We start from the raw sequence: 23,146 nt of genomic DNA, 5'->3' as shown, positions 1-23,146 counted from the left end.
CTGTGCTAGGGAAGAAAGGAAAATAATTTGTATGTATATAACATGATATGACTTTCCGACCTTATTCCGCTCTCATTGTTGTTCTAGTTTGCTTTCACTTCTCCCTTTAATGCCGATAGTACAGAGCTATAAAGCTGTCCGAATCAAAATACATTAAAATTTCTCAAAACGGTGGCTCGGTGCTTGCGCCGCGCAGGGTGCGGCGCACTAGCGAGCGCTAGGCTGGCGGGTAACGGTGTTACTTGTTACTCGGGCTGTGGTCCCGAATAGGCAGTGCTGCCGAGCCGGCGCGACGTCACGTGACTGTGGAGAATAGATATCCCGTGGCCTCTTCCCCCGAGTCCCCAAACATGGCGGGAACGGACAAGACTGTGCTGCTGACTGGAGCGACTGGCCTGCTGGGCCGCGCCGTGGTGCGCAAGTTCGAGGCGACGGAAGGATGGAAGATCGTGGGAACGGGTACGGCGGCGTGCGGCCGAGCTGACGCCAGGATACTCGCGCGGCGGCGCCGGAATCGTCAAGATCGATCTGAACGACACGGCCGCGGTCGAGAAGCTCGTGGCGGAGGTCAAGTACGTGCGTGCGAGGCCGCGCTGACCGCAGGCCGTCAATTGTGATCCACGCGGCGGCCGAGCGCCGTCCGGACGTGGCCGCAAAGAACCCCGAGCTCACCAAGAAGCTGAACGTGTTTGCGACGGAGCAGCTGGCGCGGATCACGGCGGCCCAGGACGTGCCGCTGATCTACATCTCGACGGGTACGCGGGCGCGCGGCCGGGCTGACGGCAGACTACGTATTTGACGGATCAAAGCCGCCATACCAGCCGGAGGACAAGGCCAAGTACGCTGCTGGGCGACGCCGCTGACGCAGTCCGACCAACCTGTACGGCGAGACTAAGTACGACGGCGAGACCGTCGTGCGCGCCGAGAACCCGCGCGGCCACGTGCTGCGCGTGCCGGTCCTGTAAGTCTGCGCCAAGACCCGCTGACCCAGGTACGGCAAGGCCGAGTACAACGCCGAGTCCGCGGTCAACATCTTGATGGACGTCGTCCTGGTACGTGTGCGTGTAGCCGCGCTGACCGCAGAACGAGGCCAAGAAGCCCAAGGTCGACATGGACAACTGGTCGGTCCGGTACCCCACCAACGTGGACGACGTGGCGCGCGTGCTGCGCGACCTCTCGGGTACGTGTGCGTGCGGGCGCGCTGACGCCAGAAACGATCCTTGCCGGTGCGGCGGTGCCGCCGGTGCTGCACTTCAGCTCGGAGCAGAAGTACACCAAGTAAGTGCGCCGCACGGCGTGCGGCTGAGCTGCGCGCCGCACGGCATGCGGCTGATGTTTGTCAGCCGCACAGCATGCGGCTCGGACCCGCTGACCCCAGGTACGAGATCTGCCTGCTCTACGCCGAGCTCATGGCCGTGCCCACGGACCACCTCGTGCGCGTCGACGAGCTCGAGGCCACGCCCGGCGTCATCCGGCCGCACGACTGCCACCTCTCGAGCGACCGTCTGGCCGCGCTCGGGATCGACGTGTCCAACGTCGACTTCAAGGCCTGGTGGCAGCGCGCCGCGCTGCCGCTGCTCTGAGTGCCTGGCGCCGCCGCGCCGCGACGCGCCTGCGGGCCACGGCAGGCGGTATCGGCCGTTTAGGTTTCGCCATAGTAAATCGACGAGCGTTCGCGCCGCCAGTACACCCAATTCCGCGCGCCCCGCGCCGTAAGCACTACCGTAGAGCTCGCCGCCGCGCGGCCGATCCAGCCGTGGCCTCGCCGCGCCGATGGCGTGGGCCGCGGCCGTGCCTGTGATTGTGACCGGGTGACGGCGGCGCCACCGCAGGGTGGGTAACCTCCTGGGAAAGTGTTCTCGCGAGCGTACCGAACGAGGACTGGGCAGTTTTCGAGCCCCGACGGTCACCTCGACAGCACAAGCCAACACAGCGAGCGCGCGAGTCGGCAGCGATCGCGCACGGACGGCAGCGTCAGACTAGGACAGATCACCAGGTGAGTGGCCGGCGCGCGGCCCGGCCCACGCCAGCGTCGCCGGGCACGGCCGCGGGTGTGCTGACGGCGCAGGACCATCGGCCGCAGCGACCACGGCAGCGGCCCAGACGACGCCAGAGCACGCGCGCGGGTGAGGAGCGTGTACGGCAAGCAACCGGCGCAGGCAGCGTGGAATCGGCCATGAAAAACAGTGGATCAAGCACGACGACGGTAGCGTCCACAAAGGGCCGCATGGACCGAGGGACGCTCGGCGACCGGCCCGACGGTGCAGCAGACGCCGCGCAGCAGGGGATCGGGTGTGCGCACGTGCGGCAGCTGCTGTCGTCGCCGTCCAAGGACATCGCGCTCAAGAGCTACCAGCAGGCCGTGCGCGTGGCGTACGACGTCCGGCAGGACCCCAAGAAGGTGCGACGCCGCCGGGCGTGACTGACCCCAGCTGGCGACGTTCCGCGTGAAGCAGTGCACGACGTGCCACGAGGTCCTGACGACGACGTTCATGTGTCTGCAGTGCTACCACGTCGGGTGCCGGAAGGGCCGCCACTCGGAGGCGCACTACAAGAAGGAGGGCCACATGTTTGGTACGTGGGCGCAGGGCCCGGCTGACCCAGGCGTGGACTCGTCGTCGGGCCACCTGTACTGCTTTGCCTGCCGCGACTACGTGTACTCGTCGGCGATGGAGAAGGCCAAGGCGCGCAAGGAGGCCACGCTCGAGGCGAAAAGTGAGTGCGGCGGCGGCGGCGCTGACCGGCAGAGCTCAAGAAACGGCGCGGGGCTGCGTACCGGCCGGCGGCCGAGGAGGCCGTGTTTCTCGAGCACAACACGCGCATGGCGCCGTGCCGGCCGGGCCTGCGCGGGTTCCAGAACATGGGCGCAACGTGCTTCATGTCGGTCATCCTGCAGAGTCTGATCCACAACCCGATCATCCGCAACGACTTTCTGTCGGGCGGGCACAACTCGCGCAAGTGCCGCCGCGAGAACTGTCTGTCGTGCCGGATCGACGAGATCTTCACCGAGGTAGGGCCCTCTCCGGCCGCGCTCACGCAGTTCTTCACGTCGCCCGAAACGACCGGGTTCGGGCCGGCGTCGCTGCTCAACACGGCCTGGAAGACGCAGCGGTCGCTGGCCGGATACTCGGAGCAGGACGCGCACGAGTTCCTGCAGTTCATCCTGGACCAGCTGCACAGCACGTCCGACGTCAAGTCGTCGGCCGGCGCCGAGTACTGCGGCTGCCTGGTCCACCGCGCGTTTCGCGGCCAGCTGGCCAGCGACATCATCTGCCCGGGCTGCAAGAACGTGACGTCGACGATCGACCCGCTCATGGACCTGAGCCTCGAGCTGCGCGACCGCCGGAACGGGTCCAAGGTCCTGAGCCTGCAGGAGTGCCTGACCAAGTTCACCAGCCCGGAGAAGCTCGAGACCAAGTACCACTGCTCGAACTGCTCGACCCAGCAGGAGGTCACCAAGCAGCTGCTGATCAAGCGGCTGCCGCTGGTGCTGTCGATCCAGTTCAAGGCAAGTTGCGGTGGGGACGTGCTGACGCCAGCGCTTCGAGCACGCCGCCAAGTCGAACAAGATCACGGACCACGTCCCGTTCCCGATGGAGATCGACATGGCCCCGTACACGCGCCGCAGCGCGGCCCATCCGAGCAAGCCGTACATATACGAGCTGTTTGGGATCGTGTGCCACCAGGGCAAGATCAACACAGGGCACTACACGTGCTACATGAAGAGCGGCGACGGCAAGGTATGTGGACAAGAGACGGCGCTGATGGCAGTGGTTCTACTTTGACGACGCTGTGGTCACGCTGGTCTCAGAGAAGAGCGTGCTGGTGTCGAACGCGTACCTGCTGTTTTACATCGTCAAGGACCTGTCGTAGCGGTGGTCGTACGGCGGTCTTTAGCATCTGCGCGGTCGCGGACCGCGGGCATGGGCAGTTGAATTCAAGCATCCAGAGAACGGAGTAGAGCGCCGCACGATGTGCGGCGCGACGTAGGGTTGCGCTGCGGCTGTAGGGTTGCGCGGGGCTGTGACGCCACGACGCGCGGCTGAGCCCGAGCCGCACGGCTTGCGGCTCGGTGCGTCACAGCCGCACGCTCTGCGGCTCACCTCCCATCCGACCTCATGCACGCGTCCGCTCGTTCCTGTGCGCAATTGGCCGCGCGCGCGCCGCCGGTCGGGCGCTGGCGGCCGCGGGTGGCCTTCTGGGCGCCTCGGTCGGCCACTGCTGCGGTCCCGCCGGCTGTCGCGTCTGTCAGCGACCGCGGCCGGCTCTGGCAGCCCACGGGCTGCCGGCACGAAACCACGGCTGCCAGCCCCCCCAGTCGCCTCGCTGCCACTAGCGCTATCAACGCGGCCTCCACCGCGCTCCGACAGGGTCTCTACGAGCCTTCCGCGGGCGACCTCGCCCTCGCCGACGCGTTCTTTCGCAAAGCCCGCGTCCAGCTGAAATCGGCCGCTTCCGAGGCCGATTTCCCTCCTGCTGACGTCCCAGAGGTATGCCCATCCATGGTCATTGTCTGACGCCAGGTCGCTCTTCTCGGCAAGGAGTTCACAGGAGTACGGGAGCTGTTATGGCGGCGCTGACGCAGAAATCGACGTTGCTCTACCACCTCCTCGTTGGCCTCTCCCGCGCCGACAAATCCAGTCTGCCCGATGTGTCCGATCGCAAGGAGCCGTCTGAGCGCATCGACTTCTTTGAGTTGACCGCTGACATCGCCGGCAAGCCACGTACGATCCGGCTGGTCTTGCTGCCTGGCTATACGACCAAGCTCAAGGACGCCTACTCGACCGTGGCCACCCGCTACGTCCTACGGCGGCGCACGTGAGTCTCCCGCTGTCTTCCGCTGATTCCAGGCTGGTCAAAGTCGTGCTCGTGCTCGACGGCCGAAACGGGGCCAAAAAAGCCGACGAATTGGTCGGCTCGTTGATGGCCAAACACGGAATCACATGGCAGCTGGTAGGCACCAAAGCCGACAAACTGAGTCTCCGAGCGCGTCAGAAGGCTCTCGCCGACCTGCGCGCGTTCGAGGACCAGTTCATGGACGGCGCCATGGGAGCCAGCTCGGAGTACGTGCAGCGAGAGGTGCTGCTGACGGCGGCGCCGGTGGCCAAGAGCCGTGGCAAAAAGGACCGCAAGCCGCCGCCGGTCGAGCGCAAGCCGCCGCCCGGCGAGGGTCTCGCAGACGTTCGCCTGAGCGTCCTACGCGCCTGCAACCTGCTGTTGCCGGCCATGACGCTCTCATCGGCAGCCGTGCAGATCGCCGAGCGACTCCGGCTACGCGCGGCCGGCGACCAGCCCAAGCCGTCCGCCAGCGCGTCCCCAGACGAGGACTGTACATAGTGTAAATAATCAAATCGTTTAAATCGGAATGAACAAATTAAAACACTCTACTGTACTCTTTTCTCTAGTGAGAGCTGCCGCCGCCAATGCCGTGGAACTCGCCGTTGGCGATGTGGGCACCCTTGGTCCAGCCGCCGACAGAGACAGAGCCAACCTCGGCCTCGAACTTCTGGAAGCGCTTGACAATCTCCGGGCGGAAGTGGCGGACCAGGCCCTGGATGGGCCAGGCCGCGGCGTCGCCCAGAGCGCAGATGGTGTGGCCCTCGATCTCCTTGGTGAGCTCGATGAGCATGTCAATCTCACGCTCGGTACCCATGCCCATGTGGAACCGGTTCATGACCTTGTTGAGCCACGTGGTGCCCTCGCGGCAGGGCGTGCACTGACCGCACGACTCGTGCTTGTAGAACGAAGCGAAGCGCTGGATGGCGCGGACGATGTCGGTCGACTTGTCCATGACGATGACGGCAGCGGTGCCGAGACCCGACTGGGCGTCGCGCAGAGCGTCAAAGTCCATGAGCACGTCCTCGCAGATGTGCTTCGGCAGGATGGGCACGGACGAGCCGCCGGGGATGACGCCCAGCAGGTTGTCCCAGCCACCGCGGATGCCGCCGCAGTGCTTCTCGAGCAGCTCCTTGAGCGGGATCGACATCTCCTCCTCGACCGTGCAGGGCTCGTTGACGTGGCCGGAAATGCAGAAGAGCTTGGTGCCCGAGTTGCGCTCGCGGCCAAACGCGTTGAACCACGCGCCGCCGCGGCGGCAGATGGTCGGCGCGACCGCAACGGTCTCGACGTTGGTCACGGTCGTGGGGCGGCCGAAGAGACCGACGCCGGCCGGGAACGGCGGCTTGAGGCGCGGCTTGCCGGCCTTGCCCTCGATCGACTCGATCAGCGACGTCTCCTCGCCACAGACGTAGGCGCCCATGCCGCGGTGGATGTACAGGTCAAAGTCGTAGCCCGAGCCGCACGCGTTCTTGCCGAGGAAGCCGGCCGCGTAGGCCTCGTTGATGGCGTTCTGCAGAATCGCAGCCTCGTTGTAGAACTCGCCACGGATGTAGATGTAGCCTGCCGTGCAGTTCATCGCGCGGCCGGCAATCACACAGCCCTCGACGAGCTTGTGGGGGTCCTTGCGGATGATTTCGCGGTCCTTGCAAGTGCCCGGCTCGCCCTCGTCCGCGTTCACGACAATGTACCGCGGACCGGGGTTGTTCTCCCATCCGGGCGGGTTCATGAACGACCACTTGAGGCCCGACGGGAAGCCGGCACCGCCGCGGCCACGCAGGCCCGACGCCTTAATCTCGTCGATAATCTGCCGTCAGCGCCGACCCGTGCCCACCTACTCACCCACTTGTCGCCCTTGAGCAGGATCTCCTTGGTCTTGTACCAGTCGCCCATCCGCATGGCCGACTTGAGATCCGAGCCGTAGCTGTCGTACAGGTTCTGGAATATCCGGTCCTGATCTCTCAGGCCGCCGTACTGCCGGGGCTTGTCCGCCTGCACCGTCGCGAACGTCCGGGCGGCTCCGGCACGGCCCAATTGCTTGTGCGACACACGGCTGGCACCCGCAGCCAGGCGCGTTGCGCCGCCTGCGGTTCGAGACAGTTTCAACATCTTCTGTGGTCCGACTTGAGCTGGGGGTGGAGTCGTGATGTGTGAAAAATGGGCGAAAAAGCAATCACTGTTTTCTTCTGCGGCGCCAAATCGGCGCAGAAGAATAATCCAATTTTGACTGGTCGACGGCCTGTCGTTACCTAACCAATTAGTAAATACTCACGTGGTAAGTGTGCGTTCACGTGATCCCCCCGCGTCCGCCCGTTCGCGCCCGTTCCGCGGTCCAGACGCGCCCACCAGCTTGGCTTCGCGCGTCTGGGCACGAATGAGCTGCTCGGACCGCCCGGTCAGCGAATATGGGCTGGCTGGTGCGGCGCTCGGCCTGACTGTGTCTGTGGGACCGGTGGCCGGTCTTCCGGCTGGCGGCCAGGCTTGTAGCCGGACAGCCGCGGCAGACCAGTCTGCTGGGTCGTCTGGCCGTCGCGTCTGTGCGCCAGCGCCGGCCCACCAGTCCGCCGTGCCCATCGGCGACGGTCCGGCGCGGTTGCCGTGGCAACAGATCACGTGATATCTGTGACTACTACACGTGATCTGAAAATTTATGTCGGCGCCGACCGCACAGTTCTGCCCGGGACCGAGCATCAGGACAGGCAGAGGCATCGCGAGCACGAGCCGGCAGGCACAGGCACGGCAATGTTCATCCTCAGCAAGTTCTCGGACCTGATCCGGGTGGTGCCGTCCAAGTTCTCCAAGCCGACAGAGCAGGCTCTCGAGGACGAGATCAACGCAAAATACGCCAACAAGGTCGTGCACGACGTCGGGCTCTGCATTTCGCTCTACGACGTGCTCGACGTTGGCGACGGGCTTATCAAGCACGGTGACGGTAGCGCCTTCATCAAGGGTACATAAGCGGGCGCGGCTCTTGCTGACCACAGTTGTCTTCCGTCTGATCGTCTTCCGGCCGTTTGTTGGCGAGGTCTTGACGGGCTGGATCTCGTCGTGCTCAGAGGAAGGCATTCGGGGTACGTTACTACCGCCGAGCGCGCTGACCGCAGTCCGCATGGACTTTTTCGACGACATCCTGATCCCCAAAGAGTATCTCTTCGAGGAATGCGTCTTGTAAGTCTCCGCCCGTGTACATCGCTGACGCCAGCATCTCGCGCGAGCAAGCCTGGGTCTGGAAAACCGAGCACGAGCTCTACCTCGACACCAACGAGAAGATACGGTTCCGCGTCGAGCAGGAAATCTTCACCGACGTCTCACCCCGCGGCCCCAAGAACGCGAACGACGATGAGCACAACACGGCGACGCAGTCGCCGCCATATTCGCTACTGGCCTCATGCCAGACCTACGGCATGGGTCTTGTGACCTGGTGGGACTGATTGCATTGTACATAGAATGTATTATAGACACTACTCTACCGACGCTCGCGCCGTTGTTCGTCCATGTATTTGAGCGAGTCCTCAAGGGTCTGTCGTCAGCACGTCCGCCACGCGTACTCACAAAGAGCTGGGTTTTGTAGAGCGTCAGCTTGAGACTAAGATCGTCGCACTCCTTGATGGCCGAGTCCAGCAGCCGCTCCAGCGCGCTCGTGCGCTCGTCGCCCTCGATCATCGAGTGCACGTTGGCCGTATCCACCAGCGCCAGCTCGTTGATTATCTCTTGCTCGAGCGCCTTGGAGCTTCCTTTGCCCGTCCACTGAAAGTACTCGAGCGTCTCCTCGACGCCAGGCACCTCGCCGCCGCCTACCAGCGCGCTGCTGCTGCCAGACACGTCGCTGCTCTCGTTAGCAGGCGCAAAGTAGTCGCCCGCCTCGACGGACGCTGCACCCGGAGTCGTGCCGCGGAAGCCGCCGTACGTCGGCCGCTCGTCCGTCGGCGTTCGTCTGATCTCTGGTCTCCCGCTCAGATCCGGTCGCGTCTGCGCTATCGACTTGAACGTCGGCGGCTGTGACCGCGACGGCATCCCAGACATTTCAATCACCCGGTTGTCAGATGGGCGCGTACCGGCCACCCAGTGATTGCTTGCCTTGCTGCCTGCTGTCTGTGGCTGCACCGTCACTGCCCCGGTTGTCGTCACCAGCCGGGAGTCTATTCAGGTGGCTGTGTGGCGTCGTGGCGCAGTGAGCCGCACGAGCTCAGGGGGCGTTACATCAAGCAAGAAAAATCGGTCGCGACTACGGAAAACGCTAAAAAAAAAAATTAAAAAAATTTATATATCTAGCTTCTCGAACATTACTCTTCCGTAGCTGACTATTCTGTGGAACATTCTCGGTATACCTGGAACTATTCAGGAAGACCTTGCATAAAATATAAATAGTCCTTGTCGCCACATTCAAGAGCGGTTATTACACTTGATTTTACCGGATCATCATTATGTCGGGTGCTTCGATCGAAAATGCCAAGGAGGCTCTGCCTTACGTCGCCTCGTTCCTGGGACGCTACGGCCTGAAGAAGGCGCTGAAGGCCCTGGTCAAGGAGGTGCCCTCGGTTGAGGCTCTTGATGGAGCGGAGATCGAGGAGGCTGACGGCGCTGTTCCGCTGGAGCTGATCTACTGGCTCTGGAAGGAGAACAAGACCATGAAGGATCTTGAGGGCGAGCAGGACGATTCGAGCGACTCGGACTCGAGCGACTCTGGCTCTGATTCGTCGGACTCGGACTCTGATTCATCGGACTCGGACTCGGACTCGAGCGATTCGGACTCGTCTGACGACGATGAGGACTCCTCGGACTCGAGTGACGAGGAGGAAGCACCCAAGAAGAGCAAGAAGAGCAAGAAGTCCGCCAAGGCTGGTAAGACCGAGACGATCCTCGTTCTCGAGGCAGTTTCGAGTGATTCTGATTCGTCAGACTCGGAGTCTAGCGACTCCTCGGACTCGGAGGACTCGAGCGACTCAGACGACTCGAGCGACTCGTCGGACTCGGATTCGGACTCGGACTCAAGCGACTCGTCTGACTCGGACTCGGATTCGAGTGACTCTTCGGACTCGGACTCTGACTCGGACTCTGACTCTGACTCGTCCTCGGACTCGTCCTCTTCCTCGGACTCGGACTCGTCTGACTCGGACTCGTCTGACTCGAGCTCGGACTCGGAGGTTGAGGTCGCCGTCGTCGAGATCAAGCCCAAAAAGAAGGACAGCAAGCGCAAGCGCGACGAGAGCTCCTCTGAGTCGTCTTCGGACAGCTCTGAGGAGGAGACCGATCGCCGCAGCAAGAAGACTAAGCGCGTGCTCGTCGTCGAGGAGGTTTCGCCTGTCGAGGCTGAGGTCGACTCCAGCGTCCCCAAGCGCTTCTCGCGTATCGACCGCAACAAGGTCGCGTTCGAGAACCGTGCTCTGCAGGACAACACCTACCAGGGCGTTGCCGGCACCTGGGGCGAGATCGCCAACGAAAAGCTTGGTGCTGTTCGCGGGAAGGACTTCACCAAGAACAAGAACAAGATGAAGCGCGGCAGCTACCGTGGTGGTACCATTGGTTTCGAGTCTGGTAGCTACAAGTTCCAGGACTAAGTCTGCATAGAAAAATGGGTTGGGCACCGTTCCATATAGAGTTGGGTAGGGCACGTTAATATTGTACACCAGGTCACTGTATCGTAATTGGGTAAAAGTTGTTTCTATAGACCTTTAATGAAGTCTACAAAAGTTTTGAATATTGATCTACGTCCTTGTAAGAGTAGCCCAACGCTGTTCGGGCGCTGCCGGTAGCCGAGGAATTTGGGCGCAGACGCTAATTGCGATGTAAATAAGGGTTAGGTTATTTTAGGGTATACATAGGGTTGGTGCTGAATTTTGTTCGAAAAGCAGTCACATCCGCCGGCAACCTTGCGCACCCACACACCCAGTGTCACAATTCAAGTTTTATTACATGTATCTCTTCTGATCAAATCGACATCGTTCACACATATCGAAGTTCGACACATTCATTATGCCGGTAAGTACTCTCCCTATGAACCCCGGCAAGGGTCCGAAAAAACAGACGAGCATGACGGTGATGATCGTGTCGGCCCCCGTGCCTATGCGACAGACTGCTTCGTTGCGTTTTTGAAGATTGTTGTTGCGGGCTGAAAGATTTTTGAAGTCAGGCCAGATTGCTAACGAAACCCAGAGCCACAAGTCTTTCAGAACCAAGGTCAAGCTCGCCAAGGCGGCTAAGCAGAACCGCCCGATGCCGCAGTGGTTCCGCTTCAAGACCAACAACACCATCAAGTAAGCATTGGCAACATAGTCATCTTTGGACTCTACTAACAGCTCTCCAGGTACAACTCCAAGAGAAGACAGTGGCGGAGAAAGAAACTCAACATCTAAGCAATTTACAACCCGTTCTTCGGATGGATTGTATTGCTGGAGTAGTATAAAAGGAAAATCATTGGGAGTTTTTGTTACATATATTCACAATGTTATTATATATACTATAATATAGTCGAGTTCTTTCAATTGCCGGTTTTCTGGCTCTTGATGATACTAAAATGAAATATCTCACTCGTTTGGTTGCGACTGAACGAGCAATGGTGGTGGTTGTGTTCATCTTCAGTGGATCCGAAAGATTTGAACCTCTACAACACGTAGGTCAAGCATATCCGCAAAACACGGGACTCTTTTAGAAGAGGTACTAGTAAATGGCTAAAATGCTGTTTCAACACGTAGATGATTACCAGTCGCCCCCTGCCGACCCGGCGACCGAAAGCGCGTCCCTGTATATACGAGACGTGTGCAGGTCGTACATAGTAGATGATATAATACGCATCATATCGTGACTAAGCTGAATCGCGGTGCTAGTGATATTTACAGCACCAAAAAAATTCTGAGGTCTTCTCTCTATTCGAGATTATAACCGCATATTCTGTGCCATAATTTCGCATACACAACTTCAATATGGTACGTTTGAAGTAGCAACCGATAGAGGCGTGTCTGCTTGATAGATACGCGGTGGAGCAGGAACGGTTGGCTAACTGCAGCGCAGTCGGTCCAGATTTTTGGAGATCAGGTTACAGAGGAGCGCGGTGAAAATGCGCGTAAGTTAAAGACCGGGCGGGACTGGTGGAGCTGCACATGCACGCGTCGATATTCCGCCGATGTCAATTGCAACCGAGTACAAAGGAGCAGAGGCTGACGATTCGTCTAGGGATGTCGGCCTTCGTCGGCGCCATCGCCGTTGGCGACCTGGTGAAGACCACTCTGGGTCCGAAGGGCATGGACAAGCTGCTGCAGTCCATGTCAACGGGCCAGGCCATGGTCACGAACGACGGTGCTACTATCCTGAAGTCGATCGCTCTGGACAACGCGGCAGCTAAGGTGCTGGTGAACATCTCGAAGGTCCAGGACGACGAGGTTGGTGACGGTACCACGTCGGTGACCGTGTTGTCTGCCGAGCTGCTGCGCGAGGCCGAGAAGCTGGTTGATCAGAAGATTCATCCTCAGACAATCATTGAGGGCTACCGCATTGCGTCGGCTGCCGCGCTGCAGGCGCTGGAGAGAGCCGCAGTGGACAACGGCAGCAACTCGGAGGCTTTCCGCCGGGATCTGATTTCAATCGCCAAGACGACGCTCAGCTCGAAGGTGCTGAGTCAGGACAAGGACTACTTCGCCGAGCTGGCAGTGGACGCCGTGCTGCGGCTCAAGGGCAGCACGAACCTGGAGAACATCCAGATTATTAAGAAGGCAGGTGGCCGCTTGATCGACTCGTACCTGGACGAGGGCTTCATTCTGGACAAGCGCATCGGTGTCAACCAGCCCAAGCGGTTGGAGAACGCCAAGATTCTGTTGGCGAACACGCCGATGGACATCGACAAGGTTAAGATCTTCGGCGCTCGCGTCAAGGTCGACGCCACGAGCAAGCTGGCCGAGCTCGAGCGCGCGGAGAAGGACAAGATGCGCGCCAAGGTCGAGAAGATCAAGGCACATGGCATCAACTGCTTCGTCAACCGCCAGCTGATCTACAACTGGCCCGAGCAGCTTTTCTCGGACGCGGGCGTCATGTCGATCGAGCACGCCGACTTTGCGGGTATCGAGCGCCTGTCGCTGGTCACCGGCGGTGAGGTCGTCTCGACGTTCGACCAGCCGGAGCTGGTCAAGTTGGGCCACTGCGACCTGATTGAGGAGATCATGATCGGCGAGGACACGCTGACCAAGTTCTCGGGCGTCGCGGCCGGCGAAGCGTGCACGATCGTGCTCCGCGGCGCGACCGAGCACCTGCTGGACGAGGCCGAGCGCTCGCTGCACGACGCGCTGTCTGTGCTGTCGCAGACTGTGGTCGAGACCCGCACGGTTCTCGGCGGTGGCTGCTCTGAGATGATCATGTCGCGCGCCGTGGACGGTGCCGCCCAGAACGTCGACGGCAAGCGCGCCCTCGCGGTCGAGGCGTTTGGCCGCGCCCTGCGCCAGTTGCCCACCATCCTGGTCGACAACGCCGGCCTGGACTCGAGCGAGCTCGTGTCCAAGCTGCGCGCGGCAATCTACAACGGCATGTCCACCTCGGGTCTGGACCTCGACAACGGCCGCATCATCGACATGCGCGAGGCCGGCGTCATTGAGAGCTACAAGCTCAAGCGGGCGGTTGTGTCGTCCGCCTCCGAGGCCGCTGAGCTGCTGCTGCGCGTGGACAACATTATCCGGGCCAAGCCGCGCTCGGCCGACAGAAACATGATGTAAAATAGCATATAATATCCGTGTTTGAGCTCTTCGCGCGCCGGTCGGCGGCTGCTGCGCCACGGTGCCTTGCAGACGCCACCGCACCACCGCCCGCGTCTGCCCACGTGCGTACGGCGCGTGCTGCGTGTCGTGTGCCACCGCCGCACTGCGTGCGGCTTGTCTCCACTGCGTCGCTCGTGCAACCTGGCGTTCCGGCGGCTGAGTCAAACATCTGTGCGCAACGTTGCCTCCACCCTATTTCCGCCTGCGCAACGCGCAGATCACCTTCCCGCCGTATCAGCCCGCTTGGCCGCTTGGCTGGGCACCGCCAGCTTACGTAGACCTCGAGCCCCGCCGCCGCCCGTGTCAGCACTCTGACGTCGGCGGGCGCAGCCGTGCACCGCGGCCGCGATCCGGCTGCCCGCTGGCTACGCGGCAGCCGTGCGGGCGGCCGGACCGCGGCTGACCGTCGCGGCCGCCGTCCGGACCGCGGTCGCGTGTCTATCAAACATTCGCCGTCGCAAACCTGGCAGACCGTCAAATCACCACGCATCCGCCGACCAGAGCGCGACTCCGTCAGGCAGATCTGCGCGTGCGTCCATTCCGATCACTGCGGCCTGTGATCCGTCACAGGCGTCGCACGGCTGTCCCAGCAGGCCGCGCAAGCACGTCCGGTTCGGGCCGGCGCATCTGCAGGTCACCAGCGCGGCCATCACGCCGCGTCCGGGCCGCCAGGTCCGCCGAGCAGCCCGCAACAGCTAGCAGTGCCCCTTGGCGGGCTACGGAGCGCGTCGCAGCCGAGACGCGCTATTTGCGCCCAACCGTGGACGCTGTGGTCCGTCGGCTTCGCCCGGTCCGACCCATTCCGTGGGCCGGCGCCGCTGCGGCACGGACACGGACTTACGCCGGCGCAGGTCAGCCCCGCAAGCCGGCAGCGGATCGGCTCCACCAGGCTCCAGGCCAGCCGCGCCTCCACGGCGCTCGGCCGGCCCGCCCGGTACCGCGTTAGCCGCCTCAGCCACCGACGTGCAGGGACTCTTCGGTCTAGTCTAGTCGGAGGGCATTACGTGCGCTTTTGGCGTGTTCGGCTAGTTCGGGGCGCCCGTACAGGCTTGGGGGGGGGATTCACCCAAGAAGCGTGCGGCTCAGGTCAACGCCTAAAAGGTCCACAAAGTTCGATCACGGGCAGACGGGGTCTGGACAAAACGTGGTAGAATTTTCACCGACACTGACATCTCGCATTCAACAGCCGGTGCTGGACAACGCCAGAAGCTCGGAACACGCATAGATGAATGGTTTATCGAATACTGAGAGCGTGACCCAGGAACTATAAGGCTTTGACGTTGCGGACGCTCCCATGAGGGTCTGGACTACAATTTTTTGCGTGGTTGCGCTCGTGCTGTGGGCGATCGTTGTGCCGTGCGCGGTGGTGGCGGCCGGCGCGCGCGTGGGCGGCTACGGCGCGACGGGCGGGCTCGGCGAGTACCGGGCTGGCCAGGCGCGCGGGCTGCCGACGCCGTCGCGCACGCCGCACGGGCTGGCCGCGCCGGACGAGGCGCTGGCGACGTACGACTCGCACACGAGCGGCGTGTCGGAGCAGCGACGCATTGGCGACTGGGACCTGGCTGGCTTCCTCCTGGTGTCGACCGTGGACGGCTCGCTGCACGCATGCCGGCGGAACACAGGTGAACGCCTTTGGACGCTGGAGGGGCAGGGCTCTGCCGTCAAGGCGGCCGCGCCGGCGACGGCGGCCGATGGCGACCACGAGGACATCACCTGGATCGTGGAGCCACTCGAAGATGGCTCGCTGTACTACTTCACGATGAAGCATGGCCTGCAGGTATGTCTGTCGCGGATTGGAGCTGACCGAAGCGCCTGCCCGTGTCGATCAAGCAGCTCGTGCTCGAATCCCCTTTCGCCATCCTGGGCGACGACAAGATATACACTGGCAGCCGTGAGACGGTGCTCTACGCGGTGGACGCGCGCACCGGCAAGATCGTCAACGTCTACGGCTCTGGCTCGGTGGACGATCTCAAGTGCCGGCGCAAGGATCTGCAGGAGCTCGACGAAGACGACAACGACTGGATCAGCGCGACTACTGGTCGCGAGACGTTCCTGCTGGGCCGCACAGGTGAGTAAGCACAGCAACGGCGCTGACCGCAGAATACAAGCTGCAGATCCACTCCAAGGACGACGTGGTGTGGAACGTGTCGTATGCAACCTGGGGCCCCAACAACATGGACGCCGACCTCATCCAGCAGCACGCCACCAGTCCCGACCACACATATGTCTCAACACTCCACGACGGTACCGTTGTCGGCTTTGACAGCTTCCTCGAGCACCCGCTGTGGTCACACACGCTGGGGTCGCCAGCCATCAGCGTCTTCGACGTGTTCACCCAGCCGTCGGACCACACTGAGCCGTACCCCGACTCGTACGTGCTGCTGCCGCAGCCCAAGATGACCAACCCGCGGTTCACGCGCAACACCGATGGACCGATGTCGACGTTTGTCAATCGCACAGCCGAGTGGGGTTGGTACGCGTTGTCTGAGTCAAACTTCCCGTTCCTTGTCAAGATGGCGCCGCCTGCAGCGTGGTCCATGGGTGGCCGGAACTTCTACGACTCGCGTGACGTGGCGCTGTGGCTCGTTGGCGTCCACGATGGCCGCCAGATGACCAACGCAGTGCCGCTGCTCGGCATCGAGGCGCCGTCGGCGAGCCCGCAGATCGGCGGGTCGCATTTACTGCCGACGCTGCCGCCCGCGCCGGAGCACTACTCGATCCACCTACGCGCCGTGGTCGATCTGGCGATGGCACTGCCGATCCTGCTGGTCGCCTATCTTATCTACCGGTACGACTACTTCCGGCGGCTGTGGTTCTCCAAGTCGACGGCCGAGGAGGAGACGTCACCGATCACGCGGCCGCTGCGGCAGACGCGGTTCGCGGACGACATCGTCAGCGCCGACATGGACCGCGACTCAAGCGGGCCCAGCGATGACGCCCGCAATAACGATGACGGGCAGTCGACGGCGATGCCCCCGCCGGGCACAGTCAAGAAGCGCAAGCGCGGCTCGCGCGGCGGTCGCAAGAAGGCCAAGGAGCTATCTGTGGACGGCGGCAGCGACGGCGAGAAGAGTATCGTCGTGCTGACGGACCAGAACCGGTCGTCGAGCGACATAAACATGCGCCAGGTCGACGCCGAAGGCAGCGAGAACGAGGGCTCTTACAACATCCACTCGCTGCAGGTCACCGACACGGTCTTGGGCTACGGCAGTCACGGTACTGTTGTGTACAAAGGCCTGTTTGAGAACCGGGAGGTGGCCGTGAAGCGGATGCTGGTCGATTTTTACGACGTGGCGTCGCACGAGGTGTCGCTGCTACAAGTCAGCGACGACCATCCGAACGTGATTCGGTACTATTGCAAGCAGGAGAGCCAGCGGTTCCTGTACATCGCGCTGGAACTGTGTCCGGCCACGCTGCAGGACGTGATCGAGAAGTCTTCTGAGTTCTCGGACCTGGTGAGCCGCATGGACCCGCCGAAGGTACTATACCAGATCGCCAACGGTCTGCAGCATCTGCACTCGCTCAAGATCGTGCATCGCGACATCAAGCCGCAGAACATCCTCGTGACGGTGCCGCAGCGCAGTGCCAACAATAAGGCGCCGGCGCGGCTGCTGATCTCGGACTTTGGCTTGTGCAAGAAACTCGAGGGAGACCAGAGCAGTTTCCGGGCCACCACGGCGCAGGCCGCGGGCACGTCAGGATGGCGCGCGCCCGAGCTGCTCGTCGACGACGACGACTCGCCCATGTCGCTGGCTGTGCCCACGCAGGGGTCGCAGCATAGTACGCAGACTGGTTCGACGTCGGAGCCGGCAGTCATCGACTCTCTTTCCAATCGGCGGGCCACCCGTGCGATCGACATCTTCTCACTCGGCTGCGTCTTCTACTACGTGCTCTCGAACGGCACACATCCGTTCGGCGACAAGTACATGCGCGAAGCCAACATCATCAAGAACGACCCCGACCTCGAGTACCTGGACGCACTGGGCTACCAGGGCATCGAGGCCAAGGACCTGATCCGGCGCATGCTTGACCGCAAACCCAAAAACCGGCCGTCGGCCACAGACGTGCTGACGCATCCGTATTTTTGGCCGGCCGCCAAGCGGCTCGACTTCCTCCTCGACGTCTCGGACAGGTTCGAGGTCGAGCGCCGCGATCCGCCCAGCGAACTACTGTGCAAGCTCGAGAACGGCGCCAGCGACGTGCTCTCGGATGACTGGTACAAGCTGCTCGACAAGGGGCTGATTGAGAACCTCGGCAAGTACCGCAAGTACCACGGCGACCGCATGCTTGACCTGCTGCGCGCGCTGCGCAACAAGAAACACCACTACCAGGACCTGCCGCCGAACGTGCAGGCGTCGCTAGGGCCCGTGCCCGACGGCTTCCTGACGTACTTCTCGCGCCGGTTCCCCAACCTGCTCCTGCATATTTACTACGTCGTGCGCGACAATCTCCGTGGCGAACCGAACTTCCAGCGCTACTTCAATCTGGAGTCGGAAGGAGTTGCATATACGTGATGGACCGGTTGCGTCCTCCGTTTTTTTGATTACGCGGCCTAGCCGCGGCTTTCCAGCCAACCCCGCTCGGTTTAATGGTGCTCTTTTTCGGTTTTGGTCGTACGATGGGTCCAGGTTTATAAAATTACGTCTCGGACGGAGTCTCATTTGATTATTATCTTCATCTTTGTATTATTAGGTGGTCTTGCTGTTTTTGAATATGGCAGCTCTCGAAGCTGGCTCATGTACATTTATCTCACCGGCTCTGCTGGCTTGGGAAATAAAGACTTATGACATTTACTCTGGTGCGCAACGGCTGCAGGAAGCTCCGTTGAGCAGTTTCCGGCGGCGACTGAGTCGATGTGGCTGTCCCCGGGCATGCCATATAGCCGCTGTGGCGCATAGCCGCACGCAGAGAGCATTCATGGCCGATTCGGTGCCGGACTCTCCTGCACAGCCACGCGCGAGTTGTCGGCCGCCACTCAGTCGAGGTGGCTGGCCGTCATGTCCATGGCTGGCCATGTTGGGCTGAGCAAATAGCCACCCTAGCATATAACCGCTTGCACGGGTGCGTAAACTCCCACGTTAAGTACAAAATCTTAAAAGTAAAAAATTCGACCGCGAAAATTTCGACGCAGACAAAATCCGTCTGGACAAAGCATACCACCGAGCATACACCAAGCATAGAGCATCATGAAGTCCAACAGAGACAGCGCGGGCGGCCGGGATCGTGGGTTCAAGATATCCAAGTACGAGCCCAAGGCAAACAACGGCCGCCGATCGCGCGAGATCACCTTCGACAAGAAGGCGCGAGAGTAAGTACGACGGGACGGCCGGGGGCTGGCTGGCGGGGACGGCCGGCGGGGCAGCAGGGTCGCAGAGCGCAGCTGACCGGCAGGGACTACCTGACAGGTTTCCACAAACGCAACGTCGAGCGCAAGGAAAAGGCGGTCGCCAAGGCCAAGGAGGCCGAGCGGCGGGATCGGCTCGAGCAGCGGCGGGAACTGCGCGAGTCGCGCAAGCAGCAGATCGAGAACCGGGCCAAGGAGGCCGAGGAGTTCTACAAGAACCAGAAGGCCGCGCTGGCCGGGTCGGACGACGAGATGGAGACAGGGCCCAACAGCTCCGGTAGCGAGAGCGAGTGGAACGGGTTCTCGGACGCAGAGACCAAGGCCAAGACGGCCGAGACCGTCGAGGAGGAGGAGGACAGCAGCGACGACGACAACACCAAGGTGACGATCGAGTATCTGTAGCATGGGAGGGCCAAAAGTTTTGATTTGCACGGATGTACGATAGGAATACTACAGGCACGCGAGGTGCGGCTATATTGGCAGTATCATACAGATGCGGATGCAGTTAGTCCTTGGCCTCGTGCATCTCGATGCCGGGCGGGACGTTGACGGGGAGCTTGCCGGCGCTGCGGATGTACTCGCACTCGAGGCGGAAGAAGAGCCAGACCCAGCGCCGGAAGACCTCGAGGAGCTCGAGGATGAAGAAGCCGCCCTCGCGCTCGTTGAAGAAGTTGAGGTGCGGCGAGAGCTTGACGGACCAGGCCAGGCGCAGGACGAGGTCGGCGACGACGGCGGCGTAGTACGCGTTGGGCGCGGGCAGGTAGAGCTTCTGGCGGAGGCCGTAGAAGCGCAGGCCCGGCGGCGGCCGGCGGACGAAGAACGTGAGGTCCCAGTCGTTGGTGACGTCCCAGTAGAACGAGTAGAGCGAGTTGACGAGCAGGGCGAGGATCCAGAGCCGGTGGAGGGCGGCCGCGGAGAGGACGTCGTCGGGGCCGTCGGTGGTGCGCTGGAGCAGCGACAGGAACACGACCGGGTACGCGGTCGAGTACTTGAGCGCGTTGAGGAGCTGCATCTTGCGGGCGTGGCCGGACGTGCGCAGGACAAAGGTCAGGCACTGGCGCAGCCGGATCGTGTTGGGGATGCAGAGCAGCGTGGGCACGACGAGGCGGCCGCCGCACTGGCGCAGCGGCACGCCGGCCACGGACGCGCCCGAGAACGTCATGCAGACCATGACCCAGAGGTCGGCCAGGACCTTGGTGTAGGACGTGACGGCGTCGGCGGCGATGACGTCGGCGAAGCTGACCTCCTTGTCCAGCCCGCCGAGCGCGATCCGGCGCACGGTGCTGAGGAACCGGAACCGGCCGGCGCGGTGGAACTGGGGCCCCGGGAAGCAGAACACGGCCGGGACGAGGGCCACGGCGAGCCAGGGCCAGAAGCCGCCCGGGACGATGCGCAGGCCGGTCGCCAGCGACGCCGACGTCAGCCAGAACAGGAGCGTGCACACGGCCAGCACGAGCGTCAGCAGCATGGCCACCGAGTAGATGTACATGTACAGCGGCACGGACGCCGTGGTCTGGCGCACCAGCGCGCCGACGTCGACATGGGCGCGCGACAGGTAGTGCACGTTGGTGCCCCAGCCCCAGATGCCTGCGGTCAGCGGGCCCGGCGGCGTACGTACCGAGCGTGATGGCCGCCACGATCCGGAACGGCAGCGGAAAGTAGGCCGAGAAGAGCGAGTCAAAGAGGGCGACGCCGTCGACGACGACGACCGAGTTGTCTTTTTCCATGGTGGAGCGGCGATTCAGGCACCGGGCATGTTCCGCGGAGGCCGCGCGGTGTCTGGTCCGGATGACGATCGGCGACGAGCAGGGGGCGCCGGTCTCCGGGCGCGTCGGGGGATCTGGTCTTGTGCAGACAATTGGCGTCGCGATGCGTCCCGGCGTGCAGCCACGGCGCCGCACTTTGGGTGACACCGGCGGCGGCGGCCCGAGCCGGTGACCGCGCGGCGGAAGCGACGGGAATGTCAGGGGGGTGCGGCCGGCGGGCGGCTGCGTGACGCGGGGCGCAATGCGCCATATTGTCACCCCCCTGCGCGCTCGCCGCGCCCCGTCGCCCCCGGTGTCACCTAACGAACAAGGAGGCTTGGGCGGCGGTGGTGGCGGTGCCACTTATCTCGCCGACCCACGATAACCGCTCTCCCCGGAAGACTACCATCCATCACCAGGGAAAGAGACAATGCGCGTTCCCCAGAGAGTTGTTGCCCAGAAGCTGGCGCAGGACACGGCGAGACTGTCGCTGAGCGACCTCGAGGTCGCCGCCGCCGCCGAGCGCGAGAGCGCGACGCTGGCGGGCGGACGGCAGCCGGCGTCGGCCGCGCGGCTGCGCGGCGAGCCGCGCGCAGAGGCCGAGACCGACGCCGCGCCGCGCCGCAAGTTCAAGGCCGCGCTCGACGAGGATCCGTACACGACCGCGTTCATCGAGTTCATCTACGACAACCCGACGACGTACCACGCGACGCAGTTCTTTGCGGACGAGCTCATCAAGAACGGGTTCACGTACCTGTCGGAGCGTGTGTCGTGGAAGCACAAGCTCAAGGCGCGCGGCAAGTACTTCACGACGCGCAATGGTTCGGCGCTGGTCGCGTTCGTGATCGGCGAGGGCTACGTCGGCGGCAACGGCGCCGGCATGGTCGGTAAGTAGGCCGGAGGACGCGCTGACGCAGCGTGCCACATCGACGCGCTCTGCGCCAAGGTCAAGCCGATCTCCAAGAAGCCCGCGGTGGAGGGCTACACGCAGCTGGGCGCGGCGCCGTACGCCGGCGCGATGTCGTCGACGTGGTGGGACCGCGACCTGGGCCTGGGCGGCCGCGTCGTGATCAAGAACGGCGAGGGCATCATGCAGACCAAGCTGCTGCACATCCCGTACCCCGTCGCGCGGATCCCGACGCTGGCGCCGCACTTTGGCGCGCCGTCGCAGGGGCCGTTCAACGCCGAGACCAACACGACGCCAATCATCGCGCTCGAGCCGGAGGACCCGGCCGAGAACGAGCTGACGCCGGAGGAGGCGGCGGCGCCGCTCGCGGGCAAGCACAACATCCGGCTGCTGCGCATCGTGGCCGAGCAGCTGGGCGTGGCCGTGGACCAGCTCATGAACTTCGACCTCGAGCTGTTCGACACCCAGAAGGGCACTGTCGGCGGCCTCCACAAGGAGCTGCTGTTCTGCCCGCGCGTCGACGACAAGATCTGCTCCTTCGCGGCCTTTGAGGCCTTTGTCGAGACCGCCGACACGTACTCGGTCATCGGCAACGGCCTCAACGTGCTCGCGCTCTTCGACAACGAGGAGATCGGCTCGCTCCAGAAGCAGGGCGCCCGCGGCGGCCTGCTCGAGGGCGCCATCGAGCGCGTGCTCGACGCGCTGGGCGGCGGCGCCACCAAGCAGCAGACCTACGCCAACTCCTTCCTGCTGTCGGCCGACGTCATCCACGCCGTCAACCCCAACTTCATGAACGTCTACCTGCCGGGCCACATGCCCCACCTCAACGTGGGTGTCACCATGTCCTGCGACCCGAACGGCCACATGACCACCGACGCCGAGTCGTCCGCGTTCATGGAGGAGATTGCCCGCCGCTGCGACTCCACCATCCAGTGTAAGTCCGCGCCCGCGCCCGCTGACCCCAGACTTCCAGATCCGCAACGACTCGCGCTCTGGAGGCACCGTCGGGCCCATGCTCTCGTCGTCCATGGGCTGCCGCGGTGCCGACATGGGCATCCCGCAGCTGGCCATGCACTCCATCCGCGCCTGCACCGGCTCCCAGGACACCGGTCTGGGCGTCAAGCTCTTCCGCGGCTTCTACGAGGAGTGGGAGGACGTCGACTTCCACTTCCGCGCTGGCGAGAAGATGTAGCGGCGCCAGATAGAGATTTAAATGCACGATTTGGTTTGCGTGGTGCGGCGCCAGCCGACACGGCCTGTGGCTGCAGGTCTGTAGTGGCGGTGCACGAGCCTGAGCGGCGGCCGCCGGAGGTGGCATGTGGGCGGTTATGCGCCACGGCGGCTATATGCCACATGCGGCCCTGCCCGAAGGGCAGCCACCCTCGACGGAGTCGCCGCCGGAGGCTCGTCTGTGGCGGTGCACGAGCCTCCGGCGGCGACTCCGTCGAGGGTGCGCCCTGCGGGCGGCTATGCGCCACGCGGCTATGCGCCACTGCCCGCAGGGCAGCCACCCCGACGGAGTCGCCGCCGGAGGCTTGTTGGTCAGCCGCCGGCGGCGACATCGAGGGTGTGCCCT

At 62.9% G+C, this 23,146-nt stretch overlaps 12 protein-coding genes across 12 annotated transcripts; 9 read left to right on the top strand and 3 right to left on the bottom strand.

The window, feature by feature from the left end:
* The first annotated feature begins 310 nt into the window (after nucleotides 1-310).
* Nucleotides 311-1,694, top strand: V1510DRAFT_420735 (uncharacterized protein). The gene is made up of 9 exons (XM_066934499.1): nucleotides 311-459; nucleotides 491-572; nucleotides 604-755; nucleotides 787-838; nucleotides 869-961; nucleotides 992-1,052; nucleotides 1,084-1,180; nucleotides 1,212-1,278; nucleotides 1,379-1,694. The coding sequence occupies exons 1-9, from the start codon at nucleotides 351-353 to the stop codon at nucleotides 1,581-1,583; spliced, it is 918 nt and encodes a 305-aa protein (XP_066787546.1). The 5' UTR covers nucleotides 311-350; the 3' UTR covers nucleotides 1,584-1,694.
* A 216-nt stretch (nucleotides 1,695-1,910) lies between these two features.
* Nucleotides 1,911-3,957, top strand: V1510DRAFT_216170 (uncharacterized protein). The gene is made up of 8 exons (XM_066930477.1): nucleotides 1,911-1,996; nucleotides 2,069-2,401; nucleotides 2,433-2,574; nucleotides 2,605-2,715; nucleotides 2,748-3,010; nucleotides 3,041-3,508; nucleotides 3,540-3,740; nucleotides 3,772-3,957. Exons 2-8 carry the CDS (start codon nucleotides 2,177-2,179, stop codon nucleotides 3,871-3,873), a joined length of 1,512 nt encoding a protein of 503 aa, XP_066787545.1. The 5' UTR covers nucleotides 1,911-1,996; nucleotides 2,069-2,176; the 3' UTR covers nucleotides 3,874-3,957.
* A 1,382-nt stretch (nucleotides 3,958-5,339) lies between these two features.
* On the bottom strand, nucleotides 5,340-7,058 carry V1510DRAFT_397546 (uncharacterized protein). The gene is made up of 2 exons (XM_066931909.1): nucleotides 6,679-7,058; nucleotides 5,340-6,643 (listed from the first exon to the last, which is right to left on the bottom strand). The coding sequence occupies exons 1-2, from the start codon at nucleotides 6,943-6,945 to the stop codon at nucleotides 5,402-5,404; spliced, it is 1,509 nt and encodes a 502-aa protein (XP_066787544.1). The 5' UTR covers nucleotides 6,946-7,058; the 3' UTR covers nucleotides 5,340-5,401.
* A 443-nt stretch (nucleotides 7,059-7,501) lies between these two features.
* On the top strand, nucleotides 7,502-8,399 carry V1510DRAFT_431418 (RNA polymerase III subunit Rpc25-domain-containing protein). The gene is made up of 4 exons (XM_066935432.1): nucleotides 7,502-7,786; nucleotides 7,821-7,907; nucleotides 7,941-8,004; nucleotides 8,039-8,399. The coding sequence occupies exons 1-4, from the start codon at nucleotides 7,579-7,581 to the stop codon at nucleotides 8,265-8,267; spliced, it is 588 nt and encodes a 195-aa protein (XP_066787543.1). The 5' UTR covers nucleotides 7,502-7,578; the 3' UTR covers nucleotides 8,268-8,399.
* V1510DRAFT_420724 (uncharacterized protein) lies at nucleotides 8,268-9,059 on the bottom strand. The gene is made up of 2 exons (XM_066934498.1): nucleotides 8,389-9,059; nucleotides 8,268-8,356 (listed from the first exon to the last, which is right to left on the bottom strand). The coding sequence occupies exons 1-2, from the start codon at nucleotides 8,857-8,859 to the stop codon at nucleotides 8,303-8,305; spliced, it is 525 nt and encodes a 174-aa protein (XP_066787542.1). The 5' UTR covers nucleotides 8,860-9,059; the 3' UTR covers nucleotides 8,268-8,302.
* Nucleotides 9,060-9,113: 54 nt separating this feature from the next.
* On the top strand, nucleotides 9,114-10,541 carry V1510DRAFT_420718 (SRP40, C-terminal domain-containing protein). The gene has a single exon (XM_066934497.1). It carries the CDS (start codon nucleotides 9,261-9,263, stop codon nucleotides 10,392-10,394), a length of 1,134 nt encoding a protein of 377 aa, XP_066787541.1. The 5' UTR covers nucleotides 9,114-9,260; the 3' UTR covers nucleotides 10,395-10,541.
* A 214-nt stretch (nucleotides 10,542-10,755) lies between these two features.
* On the top strand, nucleotides 10,756-11,356 carry V1510DRAFT_420711 (60S ribosomal protein eL39). The gene is made up of 3 exons (XM_066934496.1): nucleotides 10,756-10,815; nucleotides 10,990-11,090; nucleotides 11,141-11,356. Exons 1-3 carry the CDS (start codon nucleotides 10,810-10,812, stop codon nucleotides 11,187-11,189), a joined length of 156 nt encoding a protein of 51 aa, XP_066787540.1. The 5' UTR covers nucleotides 10,756-10,809; the 3' UTR covers nucleotides 11,190-11,356.
* Nucleotides 11,357-11,389: 33 nt separating this feature from the next.
* On the top strand, nucleotides 11,390-13,532 carry V1510DRAFT_426888 (chaperonin Cpn60/TCP-1 family; the record flags this gene model as incomplete). The annotated part of the gene is made up of 3 exons (XM_066935184.1): nucleotides 11,390-11,392; nucleotides 11,845-11,896; nucleotides 12,007-13,532. 3 exons carry the CDS (start codon nucleotides 11,390-11,392, stop codon nucleotides 13,530-13,532), a joined length of 1,581 nt encoding a protein of 526 aa, XP_066787539.1.
* A 935-nt stretch (nucleotides 13,533-14,467) lies between these two features.
* V1510DRAFT_215417 (uncharacterized protein) lies at nucleotides 14,468-18,188 on the top strand. The gene is made up of 3 exons (XM_066930476.1): nucleotides 14,468-15,351; nucleotides 15,384-15,642; nucleotides 15,675-18,188. Exons 1-3 carry the CDS (start codon nucleotides 14,869-14,871, stop codon nucleotides 18,086-18,088), a joined length of 3,156 nt encoding a protein of 1,051 aa, XP_066787538.1. The 5' UTR covers nucleotides 14,468-14,868; the 3' UTR covers nucleotides 18,089-18,188.
* A 395-nt stretch (nucleotides 18,189-18,583) lies between these two features.
* V1510DRAFT_420703 (nucleolar protein 12) lies at nucleotides 18,584-19,566 on the top strand. Its single transcript, XM_066934495.1, has 2 exons — nucleotides 18,584-18,882; nucleotides 18,966-19,566. The coding sequence occupies exons 1-2, from the start codon at nucleotides 18,761-18,763 to the stop codon at nucleotides 19,318-19,320; spliced, it is 477 nt and encodes a 158-aa protein (XP_066787537.1). The 5' UTR covers nucleotides 18,584-18,760; the 3' UTR covers nucleotides 19,321-19,566.
* Nucleotides 19,356-20,781, bottom strand: V1510DRAFT_420701 (EXS family-domain-containing protein). The gene is made up of 2 exons (XM_066934494.1): nucleotides 20,537-20,781; nucleotides 19,356-20,505 (listed from the first exon to the last, which is right to left on the bottom strand). The coding sequence occupies exons 1-2, from the start codon at nucleotides 20,643-20,645 to the stop codon at nucleotides 19,424-19,426; spliced, it is 1,191 nt and encodes a 396-aa protein (XP_066787536.1). The 5' UTR covers nucleotides 20,646-20,781; the 3' UTR covers nucleotides 19,356-19,423.
* A 216-nt stretch (nucleotides 20,782-20,997) lies between these two features.
* V1510DRAFT_420699 (peptidase M18) lies at nucleotides 20,998-22,800 on the top strand. Its single transcript, XM_066934493.1, has 3 exons — nucleotides 20,998-21,550; nucleotides 21,581-22,504; nucleotides 22,536-22,800. Exons 1-3 carry the CDS (start codon nucleotides 21,094-21,096, stop codon nucleotides 22,760-22,762), a joined length of 1,608 nt encoding a protein of 535 aa, XP_066787535.1. The 5' UTR covers nucleotides 20,998-21,093; the 3' UTR covers nucleotides 22,763-22,800.
* Nucleotides 22,801-23,146: the final 346 nt, after the last annotated feature.

Source organism: Dipodascopsis tothii (genome assembly GCF_038497935.1).
Source record: "Dipodascopsis tothii strain CBS 759.85 unplaced genomic scaffold V1510scaffold_27, whole genome shotgun sequence".
Taxonomy (NCBI): Eukaryota; Fungi; Ascomycota; class Lipomycetes; order Lipomycetales; family Lipomycetaceae; genus Neoaidaea; species Neoaidaea tothii.
Note: the sequence above shows the minus strand (reverse complement) of the source record. Positions and strands in the feature narration are given on the sequence as shown.

Bases quoted from the DNA above. Each gene is read 5' to 3' on its own strand.
- V1510DRAFT_420735 (XM_066934499.1), top strand. From the start codon at position 351: ATGGCGGGAACGGACAAGACTGTGCTGCTGACTGGAGCGACTGGCCTG. The intron at 839-868 runs GTACGCTGCTGG...CCGCTGACGCAG, and splicing joins CAGCCGGAGGACAAGGCCAA to TCCGACCAACCTGTACGGCG. The intron at 1,053-1,083 runs GTACGTGTGCGT...CGCTGACCGCAG, and splicing joins TCTTGATGGACGTCGTCCTG to AACGAGGCCAAGAAGCCCAA.
- V1510DRAFT_216170 (XM_066930477.1), top strand. From the start codon at position 2,177: ATGAAAAACAGTGGATCAAGCACGACGACGGTAGCGTCCACAAAGGGC. The intron at 2,575-2,604 runs GTACGTGGGCGC...CGGCTGACCCAG, and splicing joins GAAGGAGGGCCACATGTTTG to GCGTGGACTCGTCGTCGGGC. The intron at 3,509-3,539 runs GCAAGTTGCGGT...TGCTGACGCCAG, and splicing joins TGCTGTCGATCCAGTTCAAG to CGCTTCGAGCACGCCGCCAA.
- V1510DRAFT_397546 (XM_066931909.1), bottom strand. From the start codon at position 6,945: ATGTTGAAACTGTCTCGAACCGCAGGCGGCGCAACGCGCCTGGCTGCG. The intron at 6,644-6,678 runs GTGAGTAGGTGG...CGCTGACGGCAG, and splicing joins TGCTCAAGGGCGACAAGTGG to ATTATCGACGAGATTAAGGC.
- V1510DRAFT_431418 (XM_066935432.1), top strand. From the start codon at position 7,579: ATGTTCATCCTCAGCAAGTTCTCGGACCTGATCCGGGTGGTGCCGTCC. The intron at 7,787-7,820 runs GTACATAAGCGG...TGCTGACCACAG, and splicing joins CGGTAGCGCCTTCATCAAGG to TTGTCTTCCGTCTGATCGTC. The intron at 7,908-7,940 runs GTACGTTACTAC...CGCTGACCGCAG, and splicing joins CTCAGAGGAAGGCATTCGGG to TCCGCATGGACTTTTTCGAC.
- V1510DRAFT_420724 (XM_066934498.1), bottom strand. From the start codon at position 8,859: ATGTCTGGGATGCCGTCGCGGTCACAGCCGCCGACGTTCAAGTCGATA. The intron at 8,357-8,388 runs GTGAGTACGCGT...TGCTGACGACAG, and splicing joins TCTACAAAACCCAGCTCTTT to ACCCTTGAGGACTCGCTCAA.
- V1510DRAFT_420718 (XM_066934497.1), top strand. From the start codon at position 9,261: ATGTCGGGTGCTTCGATCGAAAATGCCAAGGAGGCTCTGCCTTACGTC.
- V1510DRAFT_420711 (XM_066934496.1), top strand. The intron at 11,091-11,140 runs GTAAGCATTGGC...ACAGCTCTCCAG, and splicing joins AAGACCAACAACACCATCAA to GTACAACTCCAAGAGAAGAC.
- V1510DRAFT_215417 (XM_066930476.1), top strand. From the start codon at position 14,869: ATGAGGGTCTGGACTACAATTTTTTGCGTGGTTGCGCTCGTGCTGTGG. The intron at 15,352-15,383 runs GTATGTCTGTCG...AGCTGACCGAAG, and splicing joins CGATGAAGCATGGCCTGCAG to CGCCTGCCCGTGTCGATCAA. The intron at 15,643-15,674 runs GTGAGTAAGCAC...CGCTGACCGCAG, and splicing joins GTTCCTGCTGGGCCGCACAG to AATACAAGCTGCAGATCCAC.
- V1510DRAFT_420703 (XM_066934495.1), top strand. From the start codon at position 18,761: ATGAAGTCCAACAGAGACAGCGCGGGCGGCCGGGATCGTGGGTTCAAG. The intron at 18,883-18,965 runs GTAAGTACGACG...GCTGACCGGCAG, and splicing joins TTCGACAAGAAGGCGCGAGA to GGACTACCTGACAGGTTTCC.
- V1510DRAFT_420701 (XM_066934494.1), bottom strand. From the start codon at position 20,645: ATGGAAAAAGACAACTCGGTCGTCGTCGTCGACGGCGTCGCCCTCTTT. The intron at 20,506-20,536 runs GTACGTACGCCG...CGCTGACCGCAG, and splicing joins CGTGGCGGCCATCACGCTCG to GCATCTGGGGCTGGGGCACC.
- V1510DRAFT_420699 (XM_066934493.1), top strand. From the start codon at position 21,094: ATGCGCGTTCCCCAGAGAGTTGTTGCCCAGAAGCTGGCGCAGGACACG. The intron at 21,551-21,580 runs GTAAGTAGGCCG...GCGCTGACGCAG, and splicing joins CAACGGCGCCGGCATGGTCG to CGTGCCACATCGACGCGCTC. The intron at 22,505-22,535 runs GTAAGTCCGCGC...CGCTGACCCCAG, and splicing joins CTGCGACTCCACCATCCAGT to ACTTCCAGATCCGCAACGAC.